At 37.4% G+C, this 24,897-nt stretch overlaps 1 protein-coding gene and 1 pseudogene across 1 annotated transcript in view; both read left to right on the top strand.

Moving 5' to 3' along the window:
• The window catches only part of MORC1 (MORC family CW-type zinc finger 1), a 193,941-nt gene that overhangs the window by 31,484 nt on the left and 137,560 nt on the right, over positions 1-24,897 (top strand). Inside the window, exon 9 of the mRNA XM_045286149.1 lies at positions 10,607-10,732. Within this exon, the coding sequence (XP_045142084.1) occupies positions 10,607-10,732 (126 nt within the window). The remainder of the gene's footprint in view (positions 1-10,606; positions 10,733-24,897) is intronic.
• Positions 1,032-1,490, top strand: LOC105978955 (annotated as a pseudogene).

The following is a 24,897-nucleotide window of genomic DNA, read 5'->3' as shown; positions in this document are numbered from 1 at the left end:
AAAAAAAAAAAATAAGATGTGCCAAGTGCATTCTTTCCTTTAGGGTTTCTACCTCTAGGTCTGCATACATTTCATTGTATTTGACATTGTCTTCTCAAGGTGCCCATTGACGTGTTCTGTTCATCTCTTTGAGGTCATCATTTCTTCTTTTTCCCCACTACTCTTTGATTAAGAGCAAGTTTCAGAGTCTGCTCTGACATGCCCTTTGATCTTATGTTTCTTTCTTGTCGTTTTGACGGCCTTTTGCTCTCTTCATGAGTGATGTTATTGATGTCATCCCACAGCTCATCAGGTCTTTTTGGACACTATTGTTCAATGCTGCAGCATCACGCTGTGTACCCTCCGACCATTGGTCTGCAACCACTGGCCTGTTGTCTCCCTGCTTCTCAGTCACCTTTCTGCATGACTGGCCTTGAGCTATGTGAGTCTGCCGGGGGATTTATGGACTAATATCAGACTTATGAACTTGAGTTAGACTGGGCTGGATTGCTTTCTTCATATATAGTTACTTCTTGATATAAAGTTCTTTGTTATACATATGTGAGTGTCACTGGATTTATTTCTTTAGGCAACCAGTCCTACCCTACCTTGTACTAGTTATTGGAGGTGTTGTGTTAAAGTGTTGATTTTTGATTTCTCCTTTTTATGTGTGGGTTGATTGCTGTAAATTGCCCTCTGATCGCTGCTTTTTCTGTGTCCTAAAGGTTTAGGTATTTTGGATTATTGCTTTCATTAGTTTCAAGGAATTTTTCAATTTCATTTCTGATTTGATCTATTAACCAGTCTTTAAAAAAGACATTTATTGACTTATACTTCACACATCATGCAAGGGAATACTTTAATCATCTTAGAAACTTTGTGCAAGTTACCACTATTAATTTCAGAACTTTTTTATTTTTGCATGCATTGCTGTAACCCCCCATTTTCCCAAAACATTCCCTGCTGTGCTGTATGTAATTACTTTTTGCTTGAAAGGATGCAGTGAGAATTTCTCTCATTTAAAAAAAATGACCCTTCGCCTTTTCACGAAGATGGCGCCGAAGCCGAAGAAGGAAGCTCCGGCCCCTCCCAAAACAGAAGCCACAGCAAAGGCTTTAAAAGCGTGCTGAAAGGCGTTCACAGCCACACAAAAAAGAAGATCTGCACATCACCCACCTTCCGGCGGCCCAAGACCTTGAGACTGAGAAGGCAGCCGAAATACCCCCGGAAGAGCGCCCCCAGGAGAAACAAGCTGGACCATTATGCCGTCATCAAGTTCCCCTTGACCACAGGGTCTGCCATGAAGAAGATCGAAGATAACAACACACTTGTGTTCACTGTGGATGTCAAAGCCAACAAACACCAGATCAAGCAGGCTGGGAAGAAGCTCGGTGACATTGACGTAGCCAAGGTCAACACCTTGATCACCTGACGGTGAGAAGAAGGCCCATGTTCGACTGGCTCCTGACTGTGACGCTTTAGATGCTGCCAACAACACTGGAATCATCTAAAGTGAGCCCAGCTGGCTAATGCTAAATAGAAACGTTTTCAAGATTAAAAAAAAAAATGACCCTTCAAGATAGGTGATGAGGAAATTTTTATAGGAAAGTAGAGAACAAAGAAATCATACATACATGTTCATAAAATATTTAGGGAAGTTATGCATATTAATTAGAGGCTGGGCTAGATTTTGACATGGATGTGGTCTCAGGCCTTTCACTTTTTAAAAAAGTTTAACAATTTTATTGACATATAATTCAAAAAGCACACAATTCAGTGTTTTAAACATAGGAAAAAGAGTTTTGCAGTCATCAGCACAATACATTTGAGAGAATTTATTCATTCTTGTATGCATTATTGTTAGTTCCCTACTTTCCCACAGCCTCTACTGCCAAAATCCTAACAAATTGTTAATCCAGTTGTTTCTACAGTTTTATCCATCCTGAACTTCTTTTTTTGAACAGTAAAAATAATAATTTCAATTTATTTATTGTAATTTTTTAAAAGATAATTTTATTGGGGGCTCTTACAGCTCTTATAACAATGCATACATCAATTCTATCAAGCATATTTGTACATATGTTGCCATCATTATTTTAAAAATATTTGCTTTCTATTGGAGCTTGCTATGACAAAGGACAATACACACAGTGGGGAGATAGTGTGGTCTGAACCCCCCACAGAGCAGCCAACTAAGAGGGGAACATAGATCAGCAACAGGAGCAGAGGAAAGCCACAAAGCCCCTAAAGATCCCCCCAAAATAGACTTCAGGTCCTGGAATTCCCCCAGGACCATTGAGGAGATAGCCATAAAGGTCAGGGGACAGACCTGGAATTATGTATGTTTCTTCTTTTTGTCTTCTTCCTCTTTTTCCTTTTCTTTTTTGGAATCATTTGTTTGGTCGATGCCATTGTTGGTATGGTTACTTACATAAGACAGGCATGGGAAACATGCTCAAGGTGAAAGCAATGGGTCCAACAGCCTCAGAGGGACTTGGGGCAAGAAGGGGAAGGAGGAAGGGTGTGGTGAGCAAACAACACCATAGATGGGAACAACTAAGGAATTAAAGTCAACAACAAGGAAGATATAGAGATCCTGGGGGTGTTGGAGCAGCAGCATTCTAGCTGAGAGGAAGTACTATGAGGCAGCATTAGGGCAAGCATGAGGGTGGGGTATACGAAAGGTAAAAGGAAGCAGAGAAATAATCTAGGAAGCAAAGCTATGGAAAGAGATGTAAGCATAGGTGTGTTCATATGGTAATACATTAATCCATAAAAATAGAGGTATTGGCCTATGTACATATATTTATAGAGCAATACACTGAGGTAGTGGATGGACTTTGAGCCCCTGCTCATACCCTCCTTCAATTAAATAATGCTTTTTTTCTAATAAACTGGCATTCTGTGATGCCCTTCCTCCTGGTATGATTGCTGAAGACAAAATGGGTGCATAAGCAAATGTGGTGAAGATGGTGCCTGGCTATTGAAAGAAATAGCATCTGGGGTCTTAATGGCTTGAAGTGAAACAAGCGGCCGACAGCTGAGAAACAAGCAGCCCACATGGAACAAGCACACCAGCATGTGCGATCATGAGGTGTCATCAGGACTGGGTAACATGCATTAGAAGACCCTTAACAAGCAAGCAAACAAACAAAAACATATGGTTGAGAATGAGGGAGGTCGGAGCAGAGACCCAAAGTCCATCTGTACACAATGGAACACCCCCCATGGAGGGGTCACAGGGAAGGGATGAGTCAACCAGGACACAGTGAAGCACCGAAGAAACACAATATTCCTCTGGTTTCTTGAGGCTTCCTCACCCCCCACTATCATGATCCCAGTGATGCCTCTCCCTTTGGACTAGTCCGGAGTATGTACACTTTTTAAATAAGAGATAAGAGCTCACAACACATGCAATCCATGAGCAGGAACAAGAGTAGCAATACAAGAAGGGTAGGGAGAACGGAGTGGGGTGGGGTGGGGGTGGAGAGAGGAAGGGGAAACTGTTTATAATGATTGACACACAATCACACACACCCCTTCAGGGGAAAGAACAACAGAAACCATTGGTAAAGGGAGATAGTAGTTGGTGTGACATATAAAAAAAGAACAATACATTTCTAATCTATTAAGGGTTCATGAGACTGGAGAAGGAGGAAGGGAGGGGGGGAAAGAAGTTCTGATACCGAGGGTTGAAAAAAAAGTAATTTTTTAGAAAAGAATGTTGGCAACATATGTACAATCCATACATCAATTGTATCAGGCATATTTGTACATATGTGTCCAATTATTTAACATTACCCACACTGGCAGGCGTGGAGCTGGGGAGTGGGGCAAAGGGGGTGGCTGATGTAGTAAGTCTGTTCCTGGCTGGAAAGGGGAGCTGCAAAGCTGTCGACTGCAGGAACAGGCGGATAGCAGAGAGGGAAATTCTGGTGTGAAGTCTCGTGGCTGGTTCTCAGAGGCTCTCTGAGAACTTGGGAATATGACCACCTTTAGACAGCAACCTGGGAAATTACTTCTTGCTGCGGCACTCTGTTTTGGGGTGCAGGAACAGATACTGAATGCCTTCCTGCTGGAACTGGCAACAGGTTATTGGAGCCATGGACAGATGCAGTGATCTTAGAGTGTTTCAGTGAGTTCTTGACTTGCTTTGTGGGTGCAAATCGTGCAGGGGGAGGTCTGAACCAGACCCTAGTACACAGAATCTAATTTTAGCACCCAGTGTTTCAGTATTGGCTTTCTTGCCTCTTAAATTTCTGGTCAAACAACAAGAGCACCGGGTGGGTGATTCTACCTGGACACCATTTCGACTCCCTGTCCTGAATTTCTTGTAAAGGAAAGCACACCAAACAGTATACAAAAACACAAGCAAACCCAACAACAGTAACAAAATAACACATAGAAAAACCTTAATTGAAAAGAAAGCAGAAAAGAATAAAAATTAGAACACATTAAAAATGTATCGAAAGGGAGAACAAAGGATAAGATGTTAAATGTTAACCTAACTACATCAGCATTAATCCACTTTCCACTGTGCTCTGTCTGATAGAAAGGCTACTCACATAACTGGTCAATCGTCAGAGGACATTCACTGGAGGCTTTCTCCACATGGGCACTGTGCAAATGAATTTTGGGCTTTAACAGTCATCAGTAGCCTTCTACAAACTGGTTGTTCAGAATTTAAGCTCTCATATAATGCCTTCCTCCAGTTTTGGATTTTATTATTTACAAACTTGGATAGGGCCTTGCCCTGTGGAAGTGTATCTGGGTGACACAAGATGACAAAGTTCCAGTCAATCTTATTTCCTTGACATGAGTTCCCATCATTCTGGGATGGTTGGGGGACAAGGTCATGTCTCCTATACACACCTGCAGTCAAGTCCTGGTCGCCTGTTTCTGAAGGGTAACTTCTCTAGGGGGCTTTACCAACCACTCGCTCCTTAAAGAAACATCTCCTAGGGAACGTATCAGTTTCTTGCTGAAGGGAGTGGAGTTGTGGGGCTTAGTAGAGTTTGTTTTTGAGTTAATTTATCTGTAGATAGGCTTCAGCTTGAAGAACAAAAAATCTTTTTCATTTCCAGTTTGTTTACTGTCTCTAATCTGTCTGAAAAGCATAAATAAGGGGAAGTTTCTATCCTAAGCTTACTTCTTGTCCCTGAGCTCTATAAATGTGAAGAGCACAACATTTACCAATTCAACATTTTTCACGTGTATATTTAGATAAAATGAATGACATTAATCATTCCTGGTGTATATTCATTACTAATTTCTTTTTATTTTTAAATCATTTTATTGGGGGATTTTACAGTTCTTATAACATTCCATACACTCCAATTTCTGTTGCGAATATTTCCATCCTCATTAGCAACATTTAATACAATGATCCTTCTCACTACCTTAGCCCTTCTGTCCCTGGTCCCTATAATACGTCTTTCCATCTTTCTCGCAGTAACGCTAACATTCTGGAAACTAACTCCATGCCTGGTAGATAGCAAGCAATAAATTAACAAAAGTGTGGCACACCTAATTTCATGCCAATGTCCAGTATGTTTCTAAATTGCCAGGCATTGTGCAGCGTTCCATAACAACTCTGGTTTATGGCTTAACTGAGCTGGCTGGGAACACATGAAAAGTTACATCTTCAAATTGATATAATGCTCTGTTTGCCACAGTGGTTATTACAGAAATATGTTTATTACTTTATGCAGCGTATAACTTTACTTTTAAATTACCTTTTTGAGTTGACATTTCCCTTTGGTATAATCTGCCCTAAGATCAAGTTTGGTAAGCTCCTTCAAAATTAATAATTTAAACTAGTCAAATTTTTTATATCGTTCTTTTATATTCCAGATAACATAGACTTTATTGATTTAAACTTCAGAAAAATTTCAGTGACTGCAGTATTAGTTTTAGAAAGCAGTTTTAAAATTTTTATTTTAATGGACCATTTTATTGGGGGCTCTTACAGCTCTTATAGCAATCCATACATCAATTGTGTCAGCCGCATTTGTACATATGTTGCCATCATCATTTTCAAAACATTTAACAATGTTTGTTATATGATACTTTCAGGAAGAAATGTATGACACTACTGAGACATTCTAGAAGAAATCTAGTTCAGTGCCTGAAGTTCAGAGTTGTTTTCTGAACCAGAGAACTTACAAGAATAGCTTGCATGTTGGTCCAGATAGAAGTCTTTGTACCCACGGTAGATAAATGCAGAGGGTATATTCTTTGACTGGTGCTTAATGGCCAAATATTTGTGGGAGACTTTTCTGCTACCATTTTTTGGCAACTTGCTTCATATACTACCTAGGTACTTGGGGTACATATTGGGCAGGGGTGCTCAAACTTGGCAGTTCATCACCTGGATAGCTTAAAAATTCATACTATGGGGAGAGTGAGAGATGACCATTCAGCTGCTGCCATACAAAATGGTGCTAAGGTCACCCCAAATCAGCAGACACTCCTACCAGAGTGATAAACAAACCTTACTGGAAATTCAAGTCAAGATAGGGGAAGGCAGCATGTATGTTTTGGAGAAGGTAATTACATGTCTGTTGGTAGGAAAACAGGAAGGAGCGACCTCCCACCAGGAAAAAGCTCCTAACAATACATATATAACTCACAGGGAGGGTATTCCTGGTACCATGTTCCTAAGTGGACACTTTTGACCTACTTTCTATCTAGACCTTGGTGACTCAGATCCTGTGCTATAGACTACTACTGGGACCGTAGACTCTGTTCTCTTAAGGCACACAAAATTCTTTATAGGCCACACCAGAAGGACTTAATTTGGAAAACACACTAAGTGACAGGGCTTCAACTCAAACTTACCCACAGCCCTTGGACTTAAGGTTGAAACTCTGTAGTGTGAGAAGAGGAAAATGCCTATTATCCCAAGAGTATAGAACTTTGGCTCTGATCTATTGCCTTGAGAGTTCCCATAGAATTCTGGCTTGGGACTTCCATATAATTACTATTCCAATGCCCTCCTGGCTTTATTATGACCTGTATTAATCTGGTAGGCGTGAATATTCCACTGTCAATGAATATTATTGAAAGTTTGGTTCTATCACCAACTTCCAGGGTTTGTATAAATAGTGTCCAGTAATTTAAGAGTTTAATCTGTACAAGTCAACAATTCATGTGTTGTGAGTTGTAGCTGGCCTATACTTGTGTATTTTCCTTCTCTAAACAGTGTTTGAAATTCTATACCATTGGCTAAATTAATGACATTATCAATAGAATTACCTGATGCCTTAGGGGATGATTGATAATGTTTTCTAACATAGATTGATAATGATGGCTCTAAGGTGAGCTAGAGAGATATATAGACCATAGACATATGAAAGGATTTGGGATCACACTTAATTCTAGCCCCAATCTCAGAAGAATTAGTTCTTATGCCATTCAGATCATGAAGGATCCCATGCATCATCCAAAGAAGTTTTGACTGTATGTTGGGGAACCGTTTTAAATACAGTGTCTATTTAGCCTGCTTTGTGTTTTTTCTACTACAAGTGTCACACTCTCCTAGGACACGGCTCAACATTTTCATGGAAAAAGATAATTTTTCTATGACCTGTGTGCAGTCCTCTTGTACGAAGTATTCTCATTTGTTTGTCACAAATAAACAGCAGTCTTCAGTCTCTGGAAAAGATCACTTAAAAAATAATCCTTGCAAGTCCTTGTCTCACATCTGGAAACTTGCCTGGCACTCAATTTCCTACTCTAACATAAACCTTTCCCTAAGGGAAAATCATGATTGCCTCTGCCTTGATGGGATAAAGAATATGATTCTGAAATCTGGCTTTTCTTCTGGAAGTCAGGAGTGTTGGTGGGGTACAGGAGGGGCCTGGCACATGACTAGTCCCTGACAAAATCCTTGGATGTTGAGTGTCTGAAGGGCTTGACTAGATCAAAATTTTATGCACATGTTGCTGAATTTTTGTAGCTAGAATAATAGTGTACTCTGTGAGTCCTCATTAGAAAGAGCTAATGAAATCTTACCATAGTGAATGATGGGGGGGAGTGCGAAGTGGAGATCCAAAGCCCGTTAATAGGCCACTGGAGATCCCCTTGCAGAGGGGTCTCGGGGAGGAGATGAGCCAGTCAGGGTGCGATGTAACAACGATGAGAAATACAGCTTTCCTCTAGTTCCTAAATGCTTCTTCCACACCCACTATCATGTTCCCAATTCTACTTTACAAATCTGGCTAGACCAGAGGATGTACACTGGTACAGATAGGAACTGAAAATACAGGGAATCCAGGGCGGATGAGCCCTACAGGACCAGTGGTGTGAGTGGCGAAACAGGGAGGGTAAAGGGAGAATGGGTAGGAAAGAGGGACCCGATTACAAGGAACTATATGTGACCTCCTCCCTGGGGGACAGACGACCGAAAAGTGGGTGAAGGGAGACGTCAGACAGGGCAAGATATGACAAAATACCAATTTATAAACTATCAAGGGCTCATGAGGGAGTGGGGAGCGGGGAGGGAGGGGAAAAATGAGGACCTAATGTTGGGGGTTTAAGTGGAGAGAAAATGTTTTGAGAATGATGTACAAATGCGCTTTACACAATTGATGTGTGTATGGATTGCGATAGCAGTTGTATGAGCCTCTAATAAAATGTTTAAAAAAAAAAACACCTTTCCAAATATATATAAAAAAGAAAGACCGAATGAGATAAGGTCGGTCTCATTAGATAGACCTTAAAGAGGCCCACACGTGCAATTTATTCAGGGCTTTTCTTCATTACTCTTCTAGACTCATATGAAGGGGCTTTGAAATTTCCTAGAAAAAGTCTATTGCTTTTAAATACCATTTTCCATGAACTTTTTAAAACCTCCATATATATTTATAACATTATTGTAATCAATCTTAGACATATATATGCTGGGACACGTGAGAATTTTTAGCAGCTCTCTGGACATCGGGGTGATTTGTGAACACAGGGGATTCCCATGCTATGAGTAATAAACTATAAGTGTTCACTCAATGGGTAAATAAAGTGAATTACTAAAGGACAATATTTGTGTCCTTATCTTGCATCTGTAACTTGCTTTACGGCCCAAACTTGTTTTATCCAGTTTGATCTCTCACCGTCTTTCTCAAATTCTCAAAGTCGTATTTGAAACCCTTTGACTCCTCCTACCTTCAAATGACAGAGGTCCTTCATCATGGTGGAGCGTCCAAAGAAAAAGTTGCCCTCTCTAAAAGCAATTTCAAATCAGGAGATCCAGAAAAGTTTTGAAGAGCAACATTCTCAGAATTTTTATAGAGGCTCAAGGTGACTTATGATAATAATGAAAACAGATGAGGATTCACGTGATTGTGGTATGCTGAAAGCTTATCACATTATTTCAGCACTACCTCCCAGAGCAGACAACCTCTCTTGTTATATTCAGAAAGCACTGCTATTTATGGAAGAATAACAAGGAATTAGATACCTTTGTAGAATTTATACTGGGAAAACACTGTACTGAAGGCTTACTTTAAAATAATTTTCTTTTAAACAAGTCAAGGATATGTCTGACTCTATTAATAAGTTTCAGAGTTTGCCTGAAGGAATTTTTAATTCACCAAGAAATCCTGGGATTTTTTTTGCACATCTTCTTCATTCTTATAAATCCACCGGAACCTTGTCCTTTTTTAATGAATAACCGAATGTGGCATATCCTTGCTGAGGCGTCTTCCTGGACAGACCTTATAATTCCTTTCAGTGATCTTTGTCTCACTCTGATCTGAGATAGAATAAAACTCATGGGCTTACTGCTGACTGCTTCCTAAAACCTCAGAGTCTTTTCTGAGACCCAGTAGATAAAAAGCACCACTTTTTAAGCATGGTTGACCTTATTTTTTAATCTATATTTCTTTACTAATTAGAAAGGATTTTCAGTTCCCAAGTGGACTTTAACATCGAATGTCCCTGGAGTGGTTAGTATACAGTAGCAGTGATTTCCTAAGAACATGCACTTTTAAAATGGTAGTTTCCTTTGTCATCTATTTATAATTTTTCTGTTCCCATTATTGCTTTCTCATGCTTTATTTCTCTCTCTCTTTTCATTTATCACCAGTCATCAGTGTTGTCCCCTCACTTGGGCATTAATACTTCTTTTAATACTTGCAGCACTTATGAGGTACAGTTTTATATTTCTAGGTTATAGTTATAGAAATGTGTCAAAATTGTGTTTTTATTCTATTAAAAGAAACTTAGTGGAAACATGTTGTATTGTAGACTTATAGTCTTTTTGTTACATTTGAACAGAGAGGTTGTGTTTGTTTGATTTGGTTTTGTCCTGCTTAGTCAACAACTTTAATGGAAAGTATGTTTTCTATTGCTGATGTTAGTCTACTCAGAATGCTTGATTGACAATGAAAGTTGAGTCTTAACAAAAAATGTAAATTATTTGTGTAGACTTACTTAATGAAATATATGAGTGCTCTGTGGTTTGCTGGTACTTGTAATATCAATAACCCCCAAAATGTTAATTTTAGAAGAAAAATTTCAGAAGCTTCTAGTAATCAACTTCATAACTTGATCATCTGATTTATTTCTTCTCAAATACATGATCTTCTGGTTCCCTTTATATCTTAACTTTTGATATTTTCTATTCTAGTTTTCCAGAGAAATGGTCATTCAGAGCCTACACATCTATTCTGTATTTTGACCCTTGGATGAGAATATTCATTCAAGCCAAAAGAGTTAGAACGAAACACCTGTATCATTGCCTCTACAGACCCAGGTAATTTCGTCTTCCAGCAGTTGTCTTCATGGTTTGTAATAACAACCTCATATGCACTTCCCAAATTTTCAAGACAAGGACATTGACTTTTATAGTCAGATTCTTAGACTATAAACAGATTTCAAACCGCATTTAGGAAGTGTGTTAAAAAGTAAAAAGTGATTAATATTTTGAGGAAATAGCAATAAATTTTAGTGAACACTCGAAGTTGGATAATAATTCAAAATAAGAATTTGTTTTCCACCTCAACGACTCTCAGGCATTTTGATTGTGAGAGGTTCCATTAAGAGATCAAACTTCACTTTGATCCTCCACTTTCAAAACAGATTTGGATTGTTGAGCCATATGTCAATGGACCCTCCATGTCCTTGCGTTCTGCACCTGGGGTTTCAACCAACTCCTGAGTGAAAATATTTGGAAGATTAAAAAACAAAACAAAACACAATTTTGTGGACAAAGCAAGTCCCCAAAGGCTAAGACTGAGGATAAAGTGCTATTTAGACTGTGTTTACACTGTATTAAATATCATAACTTATTTAGAAATGATTTAGATTATATAAGAGGATATATCAAGGTATATGCAAATACTACCTCATTTTATATAAAGGGGGACAGGGCTCAGGGAACCAATCCTCCGTGGATGGGGACAGGAGAAAGATGCCTATACCTATATGTGCATGAGCATTATATGCAAGATGAAACATTTTTTAAACACACATCTAGTTCATGTCTATTTTATTTCATACCACAGTATGAACTTTCAAAGATTATATTTGTATATTATAAAACCTGTCTTGCCCAACTATGTATGCAATCAGAGCAATAATTTATTTTGTGGTTTCTAAATGATCATTCATTTATTTACCAAGCATTTATCAAAGTTGTCGATGATTCTGAGATTGTAATAGGTAAAGAATGTAAAAAAAGATAAGATTAGTTTCAGTTTTGAGGAGCAATATCTACCATGAAAAACTTTGAAAGTGTTACAATGTCTGTATACGTACATTTCACACGATTTCATTTCATTTTCGCAGGGATCCTGTAGTTAGGTTTTATTGTCAACACGTAGACATAAGTGAATGCCCGAAATGGACAAAAACCATGAATCTTCTAGCTCAAAATTCTTTACCACTCTAAATTCCATGATCTTTCTCATGTAACACTTACCCTTTGACAATAGGCCTACATTTGTCATTTTATCTTATTTTCATGAAAAAGTGGTTTCTGTCCTTACACTCACTCAAAAGGAAATCACTGTTCGTATATGTGCTGCCGAAGCGAGCACAGGAAATCACTGTTAAAAGGTATAGCTATCGGGATCTTTCACCCTAGCTGCACACCAGTGGACTGCTGAAAAGCTTTACTTTTTATTTCCTATTATGTTAGAGATCATCTGTTGAAAATAAAGTAGACCAAAGCTAAGACTTTCTCTGTGCATTTGTCTATTTATTCTCTACTGAATATCAAAGCAATATTTTTCTTTTCATTGATAGACTCTTATTCTATTTTGAAGTATCAAGAGGTTTTTTGGATCAATCAATAAAACTCATCTTTTCAAATTAAATTGCTCCTCCTTTAGTGATTTTGAGTAACAAATGGTTTAAGCCAATAGAAAATATGATTTGTCTTTATTTTCTGAGAGGAATTCTACTACACTGAATTCTATCCACCTAAATTACTTATACCAGTTGATAACTGTTGCCTATTCTAGTATATGCTTTGCTTCTGGCACCTGTCAAAGTAATATTCACCTGTATATGTGAAGGGGCTTCTGGAAGTTTGTTGGAAATAGACATAAAATATTATATAACTTTTCCATGAACTTTTGGAAACATATGTATTATAATTATAAATTGATGTAAATAAGTGGGTTGATATGCATGTGTATGTATACACACACTCATATATATATATACACGCATTTAATATCAGGAAATAAGTATAATGTAAGTATATAGTTTATTACCAAAAATAAATTGAAAAGGATTGATTCTCAAAAAGTTTCATTTGGAGTTCTGATAAGCTCTGCTAAATCTGGTGTTTGATATTTCCATATAGACATAAAAATGGCATGAAAAGATAATGGGATTTTTCCACAAATTTTTGAAGCTTTCTCACATGTATTTTTACTTTAAATCTTTTCATTGTGAATTGGGTGGAGTTATCAGTTTTCCACTTAACAATCCATACATATTTTGTCTCATCTCATTTCTTACAGTTTTCACAGTATAACCTTGTCTCCCATCCTCCCTGATAGTATTTCCATTCCTCTTCCTTTCTACAGCCTTCTGAACTTTGTTCTTGGGCAAATGCTGGCCTTTTGATGTCAATTTATTGATTATTCTAAGATGTGAGTGTCTTACTGTTATTATTCTCTTTATAGGCTGTAATATCTAGGTACTTTAGAAAAACAAATCCACAGAAACTCATGTATAAGAGAGAGTTTTATAGAAAGGTTAAGTGTGCATCAAGAAAATATCCCAACCCAGTGCTTTCCAAGCCCACAAGTCCAACATTAACCCATTAACCCATATGTCCGACACCAATCCACAAAGTCCTCCTCCATCTCACAAAACAGACACAACGATGTCGACTGCAAGAGGAAAGCCAAATCAGTGAACATGGAAGTATCTAAGCGCTGGCAGGGGTCTCCACACGGCTGCTCCAGCACCCAGGGCTGAATCGGGGTAGGTCCATGTGGCTTCTCCTCAGGGATGTCTTGAAGGAAGTGAGCCTTGCAAGCTGAAGAAGGGAATTGGCTAAGGTAGCTGCACCCTGGTCCAACCATCAGAAAGCAAGAGACCAGAGAACTAAAAGGCGAGGCTCACTGAACCATTTATCCCTCCATTCTTCAATTAACCCCACATGTGTTTATCAGCCAGGTTGGCACAATAAACCTACTACCTCATAGGCCTATTGTTTGGTTGCAAATTTAGCCAAGGGGTAAATTTATTTGTAGAGCTGGCAAGTGACTAAGTGCCCGAGTCTTGGGAGGTATATTAGCTTCTTTCTGACCAATAAACTCTTTTTTCCCCCTGTTTCTCTCTAACTGGTATTTTATTGGTTGTTTTGAGGGTCAAAATATAGAGATTATGAACACTTTGTACATAATTCTTGATGGATGTACTCAAATTCTAAAAGGCATGTAGTTGCAATTATGCAATATGTTAGGACCTTACATTTTCTCCTGTGTTTTCATTGATGATCTTTATAGTTCTAGAGTTTACCTTCAGATCCTTCATCAATCTTGCATTAATTTTGAGGTGAGTTATGGATCCTGTTTCATTCTTCCTCAGATGGAAATCTTAAGTAGTTCTTTGCTTATCCTGGGTCTCTTTCTTCTCCATATAAAGTTGGTAATTAGTTTTTTAAAATTTCTTTAAAGAATGACATTGAATTACATTATATTTATGGGTTGCTTGGGTAATATTGACATTTTAAAAATGTAACTTCTTCCTATCCATGAGCATGGAACATTCTTTTATTTACATAGGTCTCAATTGTTTCTTGAAATGGTATTTTGTAGTTTTCTTTGTCCAATTCTTTTAATTCCCTATTTAGGTTAAATCCTAAGTATTTTATCATTTGGGTGGCTTTTGAAAATGATATTGTTTTCTTGATTTCCTTTTCAGAGCTTTCTTCATTAGTACATTGGAATCTGATTGATTTTTGTATATTGATCTTGGACCTTGCCACATTGCCAAATCTTCCAACTACTTCCAACAATATTCTTGTTGGTCATTTGGGCTTTTCCACATATAGAATCATATCATCTCTGACTAGAGAGTTTTATTCCTTTTTGTCAATTTGCATATCTTTGGTTTCTTTTTATTGTCTAATAATTCTAGCTAAGACTTCCAGCACAGTATTGAATGAGTGTTGATAAAGGGCATTCTTCTCTGCTTTCTATTTGCAAAGACAATATTCCCAATATCTCACAGTGCAGCAAGATGTTGGCTGTTGGAGTTGTTTATATGGACTTTATTGTGTTGAGGAATTTCTCTCCTATTCTAATTTTTCACTACTTTCTCAGGAATGGGCGTTGGATTTTGTCAAATGCTTTCCTACATTCATTGATATAATCATGTAGGTCTTATCCTTTGTTTTGTTTGTATGGTGGATTATATCAATTGTTGAACTAATGTTGATCTACCCTGCATACATGTTATTTTTGTTTTCTTGTTATTGTTGTATTCTATTGGCTAGGCTTTTCTAGAAAATTTTTGCTTCTATATTCATAAGAGATATTGATCTGCAATTTTCATTTCTGCCAACGCCTTTACCTGGTTTTCGTATCAGGGTTGAACTCACTTCATAAAATCAGTTTGAGACTTTGCCATATTTTTCGATACTCTGAAATAGTTTGAGTAGAATTGGAGTGGATTCTTCTCTGAATGCTTGGTAGAATTCCCTGGTAAAACCATCTGGTCCAGGAATTATTATTTTGTTCTTGGGGGTTTGTTTGATAACTCAACCTAATGTTCCTTTACTTCTTTTGTAATAAGTCTATTGAGGTTTTCTTTTATTTTTAATAGTTTTATTTTGGTATACTTCACATATAATTGAATTTAATTACTCAGCCATATTAAGAAGAATTGTGCAGTCACCACCACAATTAATTTCAGAACACTTTCTTCTTGTACTCCCTGCTGTTAGCTCCCCAATCGCCACCCATCCTCCCCTGACAAACCCCTAGCTAATTATTAGTCCAGTTACTATCTCCTCGGATTTACCTATCCTGAATTTCCAAAATTCTTTCATTTATCTATGGCTTATATATGTCTTTGTTTCACTTCAGATATTGTTATCATTTTATGATAGAGAACATTATAAATCATTCCCCTGGGGTATAAAGTAATTCTGTTGATAGTGTCATTATTTAGCCATTTGTAGAGAGTTTAAAACACAAATGAGAAAAGGAAATTACACATGTTTGGCTGGCTTCAGACTGCAAAATGTGAATCATTGACTTGTACAGATTAAACTCTTAAGAGAATGGACACTATTTACATGAAGAGTGGAGGTTTATGGGTCTGTTGAGATTTCCTACATTAATCTGTGTTAATTTAGTTAGGTGGTGTGTTTCTAGGAGTTTGTCCATTCCTTCTAGGTTGTTGATTTTAAAAAAATCATTTTATTGGGGCCTCATACAACTCATCACAATCCATACATACATCAATCGTGTAAAGCACATTTGTACATTTATTGCCCCCATCATTCTCAGAGTATTTGCTCTCCACGTAAGCCACTGGCATCAGCTCCTCATTTTTCCCCTTCCCTCCTTGCTCCCCACTCCCTCATGAACCCTTGATAATTTATAAAATATTATTTTGTCATATCTTACACTGTCCGACATCTCCCTTCACGCACTTTTCTGTTGTCCATCCCCCAGGGAGGAGGTTATAGGTAGATCCTTGTAATAAGTTCCCCTTTTCTACTCTACCTTCCCTCCACCCTCCTGGTATTGCCACTCACCACTGGTGCTGAAGGGATCATCTCTCCTGGATTCCCAGTGTTTCCAGTTCCTATTTGTACCAGTGCACATCCTCTTATCTAGCCAGATTTGCAAGGTAGAATTGGGATCATGATAGTGGGATGGGGGGGAGGAAGCATTTAGGAACTAGAGGAAAATTGTATGTTTAATCGTTGCTACACTGCACCCTGACTGGCTCATCTCCACTTATTGATTTTCTATTATTTTTGTTTTCTGATGACTTTATTACTGCTCTAATATTTAAATTTTCTTTTCTTTTTATGCCTGAGGGTTTATTTTGTAATTAGTTATAATTGAAGATGTTGAGTTACGTTGTTGATTTTGTTCCTTTCTAAGTTTTTGAATGTGTGTATTTATTGCTATAAATTGCCCAGAATTGCTTTTGCTGTGCCCCAATGCCTTTGGTATGCTGTAACTTTTGTTCTCATTTCTTTCAAGAAATTAAAAAATTGCATTCCTTAATCCATCAATCACCTGGTATTTTATTTTCCCAGCAGTTTTATTGGCATATGATTCATATATCGTACAATCCAATTGTTCAGTCACATCAAGAAGGAGTTGTACAGTCGTCACCACAATCAGTTCTAGAATATTGTTTTCAGTCTTTTACTCATCATTATTAGCTCCCCATTTCCCCCAGCATCCTCTGCCATACCTCCAAGGGACCATTACTCCAGTTACTGTCTCTGTAGATTTACCTATCCTGGATTTCATATACAAAAAAACCAAAACAAACCACAAAACTAACAAGAACAAAGTGAAACAGATAAAAACCTCAACAAAACCCAGAAAATATTAAAAACCAGAGCAAGCTTAAATGGATCATGAGGAAGATCAAATGATTACCCTCGTATTTTTTAAGCAGGTTGTTGTTCACTTTCCATTATATTAGATCTTATCACCTTGATCTTTGCATTGTTGATAGCTAATTTGACCCCTTTGTGAGCTGAGAAAATGGTTTGTAATATCTTATTATATTAAAATGTACTAAAGCTTGCTTTGTGGCCTAATGTGTGGTCTATATGAAGACTGTTGCATGTGTGCTGGAAAAGAATCCATAGTGTGCTACTGTGAGTGGAGTGTTCTGTATATGGCTGGATTGATTGAATTGTCTACTTCTGTGTCTTGATTGAGTTTCTTTCCAGGTGTTCTTTTCTTCCTTGAGAGTGGTGTTTCGACATCACCTACCATTATTATAGAATTGTTTATAGTTTTCTCTTCAATTCTGTAAGAGATTTATTAATATATCTTGAAGTCTTTCATTAGGTGCATGCATGCATATTATGGTTATATTGTCTCTCTCAATGGTTCCTTTAATCATTACTTAATGTCTTTGTCATGTGGTTTTTGTTGTGAAGTCTGTTTTATCTGATATTAGTATTGCCACGCTTTTTTTTTTTATTGCCACTCGCTTGATATATTTTCTCCCAACTTTTGATTTTCAGTCTCTTTGGCTTTGTATTTAAGGTATGATTCTTCTATGCTGCATATTGAAGGATGCTGCTTATTATCTATTTGGTACTCTTTGTCTCTTGCCTGGGGCATCTATTTAACCCATTTACATTCAGTGTCATTATTAATAGCTATTGCTATGTGGGTTTTTTGGGGGGAGGAAGTAATTTTTTTCTTGTTCCTTGTAATTTTCAGTGCTGAGTTCCTTTTGTTTGCAGGGTTTGTTGTCATTTTTTCCTGTCATTTTACTGTTTATTCAGTTTTTATGCTTATCCTTTTAAAAAATTTGAGGTTTTCCCCTTCTCTTTGAGGTTACTTTGATAATTTTTTATATCAGATACAAGACAATCTGTTCTCTCTTGTAATCTACTTGACTTTTTCTCAGAGAGTGTATTTTTTATCTATGATATGCCTTCAATTACTCTATAATTGTCTTCATTGAGAAAGGATACCTTTGGCTTCCTATTTCCAGTCTTGTAATTGTGTTTAACTTTAGTGCTCCTTTAAATGGCTTGGCATCTCGGTGGTGTTGTCCTGTATGTTGATCTGAGGTAAACGACTGTTGTTGTTGTTGATTTTCTGTATAACAAGCTCCTCTTAGTATTTTTTTGTAAGTTTTGTCATGGTTTTACAAATTAATTTCTACTTCACTGCAAGTATCTTTATTTCTCCCTTATACTCGAGGAGTAATTTTACAGATTATAAGGGTCTTACTTGGCAGTTTTTCTTTCAATATTTGTGTGCATAATTCCCTTACATTCTTGCTTATATGATTTCTCATGAAAAACCTGAGCTCATTCTTATTGGTTCTCTTTTATAGCTAACTTTTCTCTTTTTCCTGATCTCCCAGAATTATTTCCTTGTCCTTGGTATTGTTAAGCTTGATTATGACATGTTGTGGTGATTTTTTTGCCCCCTTCTCTCCTGTTTGGTGTTCTGTCAGCTTCTTGAATGGATAGTTTATCCCTTTTATGTTGCTAGCGAAGCTTTTTCCAGAAAATTTTGGACTATATTCTCTCTGGATTTTTGTCCCTTCTTGTTCTGGAATACCAGTTATACATGAGTTATTCCCCTAGAATTCTTAGACTGTCTTCAAATTGTTTTGCATTTATTTATTAATGGTTCTTCTCATAGATTCCTCTCAAGAGATTTGTCTTCAAGCTAAGTAATCTGCTTTGCTCTTTCTAAGTATTTTCCATTTCTAATATCTTATTATTAATGTGCTGGACTTCTCGTTGCAGTTTTTGCATATTCTGTGAGATTTCTCTTGCATTATTTTCATGAGTTTGCCTCTACTATGGATCATATACAACTAGAATTACTTAGTTTGGGACCAGTTGGATACCTTTGATTTAGGTAGGGTTTTGTGTTACAGCTCTACCTACGTCTTCGAACATAGTCATGAACAGGAGTCTCGTCTGATACCTGTAAGATGGGGACTATTTTCAGTCTTTCTCTATTGACACTAATGCTGGTCATTGGCTTTGTATGTGGACCCTTTCTTATGATGAGGAATTTCCCTTCAGTTCAAATTCCTTTGAACGCTTTTATCAGGAATGAGTGATGGACTTTGTCAAATGACTTTTCTGCATCAACTGATATGATCACGGCATTCTTTCCTTGGTTTTATTTAGGTGATGGACTATGTTAACTTAGAAAAATGTTTAACCTGGCTTAATCTCACTTGCTTGCATTATATTTTTAATATGTCAGATTGTATTTGCTAAGATTTTGTTGTTTTACATCTATGCTCATTTATGTTATACTCACGTCATAAAATTAATTCAGGAGTATTCTATTCTTTTTTCCTCCACTTGAATAGTTGGATTTGATTTGGTATACATTCTTAGCTGAGCATTTGGTAGAATTCACTGTGAAGCCATCTGAACTCAGAATGTTTTTTGTTGCTGTTTGGAGTCTTCAAATGACCAAATCAAATGATGGAGCCTCTTCATGGGACAGAATTCAGGGACAATCCACTTTAGAGGTGTTTGGTTATGTAAATAAGATTCTTTGTTTGGACTTAGATTCTTGCTAAATTCATTGCATCCAGAGTAGAAGATTGTTTTCTGCATATACCCATAACTGAAGATATAGCAGCTCAGAGAAGCCTATGCACCTGGCATAGAATAAATGAAGTATTTACAGCTAGTCATGCACTGTAGCATTGGAAAAGTCTCCTAATTCTGTCCTGGAAGATTCTGGAGTATAGAGGGCTTTATTACTTTGGAAAGTATTTCAGCTAAGGAAATTTCTAAAATTTATTTCAACTTCAAGATTTTAAATTCTGTATATCTTAAGTATTGTTTATATATTACAGACATATTATGTCTGAGTATATGACTTGATCTTGGGAAAGAAACATTATTTACTTTCTTTGACTTTGAATTCTTTGGCTTTAGTGGAGTAATAGATGTCAGGTGTCTATAGGCTGTATGTATGTATATCTGCATATTAGGAAGGGAATAAAGTGATCATTTAGGAAAGTTCTCTTAGGGCTGATGGAGCCCAAAATATTCATTTCATAAACTCTGTTCTTCATCAACATTACTTCCCTGAAGACCCATGTTACTGAAAAGAGCACACATGCAATGGCATCGGTGTGAGTAACACTGCTTTCTCAGAAACGGCACGAGCCTTCTTAAAGTTATACAAAAGCACTATTAGCTTTTAAATGTTCTGCAGCACCACACTTCTGGACAGTCACCTTATGTTTTAAGACTCCTCTCACCCCCTTGCTTCTCACTCATCTAGATAAACTATATTTTTTAAGCTGTCTCCTCCGTAAACTGCCACTTGTGGCTCTTTTCCCTTTTGTAAACTGTGCCACCTGATTGTTTGTATACTTAAATTATTTGATCTTTTAACCTAGACTAGTGTTTGACAGCAAAATTGAAATCAGCCAAGCCTAGATTTGAATGTAGGTTTTCTCATTTTGTAGTTGTGGCTATCTGGCAGTTATTTGAGCTCTACTTTTCTCCACTGTGAACTGGGGCTTTCCCTGCCTTGTAAGTTTGTTGTGATGATGAAATAAAACTGTCTTATTTTGAACATAGCATTATGCAGAACAGTTCTTGGCATACTTGTAAACAAACCATACTTGCTATTTACACAAGTGAGTAATAAGTGAATAGAATGAGCATTACATAAAAGACACAATTTTAGGTGTCAGGGGAGTCCACACTGGCAACAATCACAAACATTCCTGTCCCTGTGGAGCTTCTATTTCAATAGCGGGAAAGACAATAAGCAAATAAAAATAGATAAAACAATAGCAGTTAATTCCAGGTACTATGGAAAAAAACAACAAAAATAAAACAAAGTGTGGTTGGGAATAGAGTATTTTGGGGAAATGGGTGGATAATTTAGATAAGAAATCAAGGAGGGCATTTCTTATAGGCAACTTGTTTTCTTGATAATCTCTGAAATTATTTTTTTAAAAGAAACTTTTTATAATGGATCAGGTGGGTACTTACATTTCAGATCATCAATCTTGGTTTCTATTTTCTGTTACATTACTTATCAAATCCCCCAATAACTTGTTCTGCTCCACCACCATTCCCCTTTGGTTTCCCATCTCCTCCCTATGGGGTACTTACTGTCTCCCCATTTAGTCACGTTAGCACGAATTGTAATCAGTGCTGTGATGAACATAGGTGTGTGTGTACCTGTTTGTATTCTGGCTCTTACTTCTCTGGGGTAGATACCCAACAAAGATTGCTGAGTCAAATGGAGTTTCTGTCGCCAGTTGTTTGAGATAGCACCATATGGCTTTCCACAATTGTTGTACCTTTCTTTCAGTCCCATTAGTAGTGTATAAGAGTTACTGTCTCTCCGTACCCTCTTAATATTCAATATTTTTGAATTTTGCTGTCAATGTCATATCACTGTTATCATTGTTTTGATTTAAGCAGGCAGCTTTTGATCAGACCTCTGAATAAATTGAGCGACCGAATATATCAATGAATCTATTTCTGTATAACAAATCACCCCAAAGGGCAGTGCATTAACATAGTTGTAGCCATTTAATACGCCTCGGAGTTTCTGTTGGCTAGAAATTTTAGAACAGCTCTGCTGTATGGTTTTGGCTACAGATGTCTTGGGAAGTTGCTGAGCTATACTGAGGGGGCCTATGGAAGCTTTGATTGGAGCTCAAGGGTCTACTTCCAAGGTGGCTCCTCACATGGTTGGCAAGTTCGCTCCTCTTTACAGGCACTACCACATAGGACTGTTTACACATTTTCACTGTTGGAGGTTGACTTCTGCCAGTAGACGCTGCAATCTTTTAGAACCTAGTCTCAAAACTCACACGCCATCATTTCTGCCATCAGCTTTGTTCACAAAAGTGGATTTAGTGTAGAGGAGCACAACAAAAGGCATGGAAGCCGGGAGAGAAGATTCATTAGAGGCTGGGTTACACGGTGCGTGATACAAAAATGAGTCGTGCAAAATTTTCATTAGAATATGACTCCAGGAAGAGAGGATATTGAGGACAAGGGTAAGACAAAACGTTGAAGCACAGCCAGGACAATGATTGAAAGGTCATGTAGATGGACCGGGTCATGTAAGACCCCGAGCAGCCTAGAAAACAGAATGGCTTACATCCGAGCAGAGGAATGATATTGCTTCATTATGGTTGCTGGGACTGCAGGTGATTTTATTGGGCAAGAGTGGAGGAAAGAAGACTAGGGAGGATACCATGAGTGTACTCTAGGTGAGGAATGATAGTGGCTCTAGTTAGGATGATATTGGCCAAGTGATGTGTGCTGATTACAGACATGTTATGAAAATAGGACTTGTCAATGGAATGGGTATACAGTAGTGAGGACGTGAGTTTCCTAAGTTTAAAAAAGAAATCTGTTTGGAAAACCTTTTATTATAAAGGTATAGACATTTGTTAGTTCAACATATTTTCACATCTACAATTCAGCGAAATAAAGTATATGACTCATGGTGTGCTATGATCCCCAGCAATATCCTTTGCCAGCCTTCTACATTTTATCTCTGAGCAAAAACTTGGGAATGGCAGGAGAAGCAGAGGTCTGGAGACTAGGAATCATTCTGGACAAACTGAGAGTCTTGTTTGATATGTAGGTCCAACTATCAGCATTCATACAAGAAAGAAAAATCCTGACCTTGCCTTATTACATGTTGGTAATAATAATAATAAAGAATTATGACAATGTTTGTTATTATAGTATGTCATCAAGGTAATTCTTACTCTGAGGGATCCTGTAGAATTTCAAAATCATTCTATAGGATTCCATGTGATGTTATGGGATCTCACAGTGATCCTATGGGATTTCATAGTGATCATATGGGATTTCAAAGGAGGAGATAGCCTCATCTTTCTTCTGCAGGGCAATTGGTAAATTTAAATTACAGACCTTTGGTTAGCATTGCAAGGCTTATCCATTGTGCCACTTGGGCTCCTTATAATTATTTTACAACAGAATAACATTAGGCAAGTTGATTAAAAGCAATAAAATAATTTGATTTTGATTGAATATTACAATGTGGTTATTATTTATAATCCTGGCTATGTTTTCCTGCATTAAACATATCAAAACTGTAATTTTCTGGTAATCTTGTTTTCTCAGTCTAAAGATTTAAAAATATTATGTTTGATAGTAGCCGAAATAGTGTAGGAACACTTCTATGCATGTGAAAATTACATGCCTAATATAAGTTTATTTTTAAAATTTTTTTAGCAAAGCAGTCACAGTAAATGCTTATATTATTCTGCACTCCATGGTTCTGAACATAAAGCCATAAAAATATTCAGAGCTTCTTCATATTTTTATTTCTCTCGGGGGAGAGTTCTGTTTTGCTTTCATAATAGTAAAATTAATAAAAATTTAAACAGTTCAGAGTTAATCTGGGGGAAAAATCAAATAACTATGAATTCCCTGTACTACTTGTCAGTCACTCTGTGTTCTAGCAACCGAGTCTCTTCAAGGGGAACCTCTGTTAGGAGTTTAATAAGTAAGTACCATTCCAGGTGGTTTTCTGCACATCTACACACACACACACACACACACACACACACACACACACACACACGTTCTTTTTCTAAAAAAGCATTAAATTATTCAACGCCCTGTTTTCTGGTATAATTATGCATTAGAGATCTAGCCTTGTCACGTTGAATATATGGTTCTCCGTGATTTATTTAACTATACCCTTACTGAGGTACATCTAAGCTTCTTAGGGTTGTCATGTTTATAAGCAATGCTGAACTTAGCATACTTGGGCAAACTTGGATGTATATATTTATGCTCATCTGCAATTATTTCTAGAACAAATTATGGAAGTAAGTTTCTGGATCAGAAAGTATACATTCCATTCATTTTGTTCCCCCCAAGCCCCAAACTCACTCCATGGAGTCAATGCTGGCTCATAGTGCTGCCCTCTGGGTTTCTGAGACTGTAACTGTTTACAGGAGTAGAAAGCCCAGTCTCTCACTCATGGAGCTGCTGATGGTTTTGAACTAATGGCTTTGCAGATTGCAGTCCATTGTGTAACTGTTAAACCACCAGGACTCCATCCCATGAATAGCCCCTCTAAACTACAAAGACCAATTTGTCCATAAACCAATAGAGTCTAAAAATGCCCCTTTGGTTCCAAAGTAGCCTTGGCTATCAACAGTACTGTTTGTTGGCCCATTCAACTGCATTTGGGGAACCTCTCCTCTTCCGTAACTTCTCTTGCATACCCTTTGCTCTCTTTGGTTTTTGGGGGGTGGAGGGAGAGACTTATATTCTAGAGCTTCTTGATCCCACTGAAACAGTGGACCTTGAAAATAGATTTCTCAGACGATATAGTGGAAGCTGTGGGGTTTTTTCAGTCCTTTAGATAATATACTTGCTATTCTGTGTTTCTGGATATTCCACTTAGACATGATGGTTTGGGAGAAGCAATTCATGCAGTCACTGCTGAAACAAGTAAGAAGGTTGTGCATGTGAATGAGAAGCTTTGATAATGGATCAATTGCATAGAAATATTCTTTTTAAAACACAGTTATCCTATTTGATAAATGATCAATGACCATTTGGGTGGCCATAGATTTTCTTTTCTCTTTCCTGAAGTTTCATTAAAAAATAAAATCACCAAGTATTAAAAGGCGAGGAGTTTCTCTTTTGGACATAAAAGTGCGCTGTTCAGAAGGAATGGAAGCATAAAGGAAAGTACTAATGTGATGGTTTATCAGCGGCACGGG

Source organism: Echinops telfairi, unplaced genomic scaffold (assembly GCF_000313985.2).
Source record: "Echinops telfairi isolate 266 unplaced genomic scaffold, ASM31398v2 ScPeMD7_6;HRSCAF=24_0, whole genome shotgun sequence".
NCBI lineage: Eukaryota > Metazoa > Chordata > Mammalia > Afrosoricida > Tenrecidae > Echinops > Echinops telfairi.
Note: the sequence above shows the minus strand (reverse complement) of the source record. Positions and strands in the feature narration are given on the sequence as shown.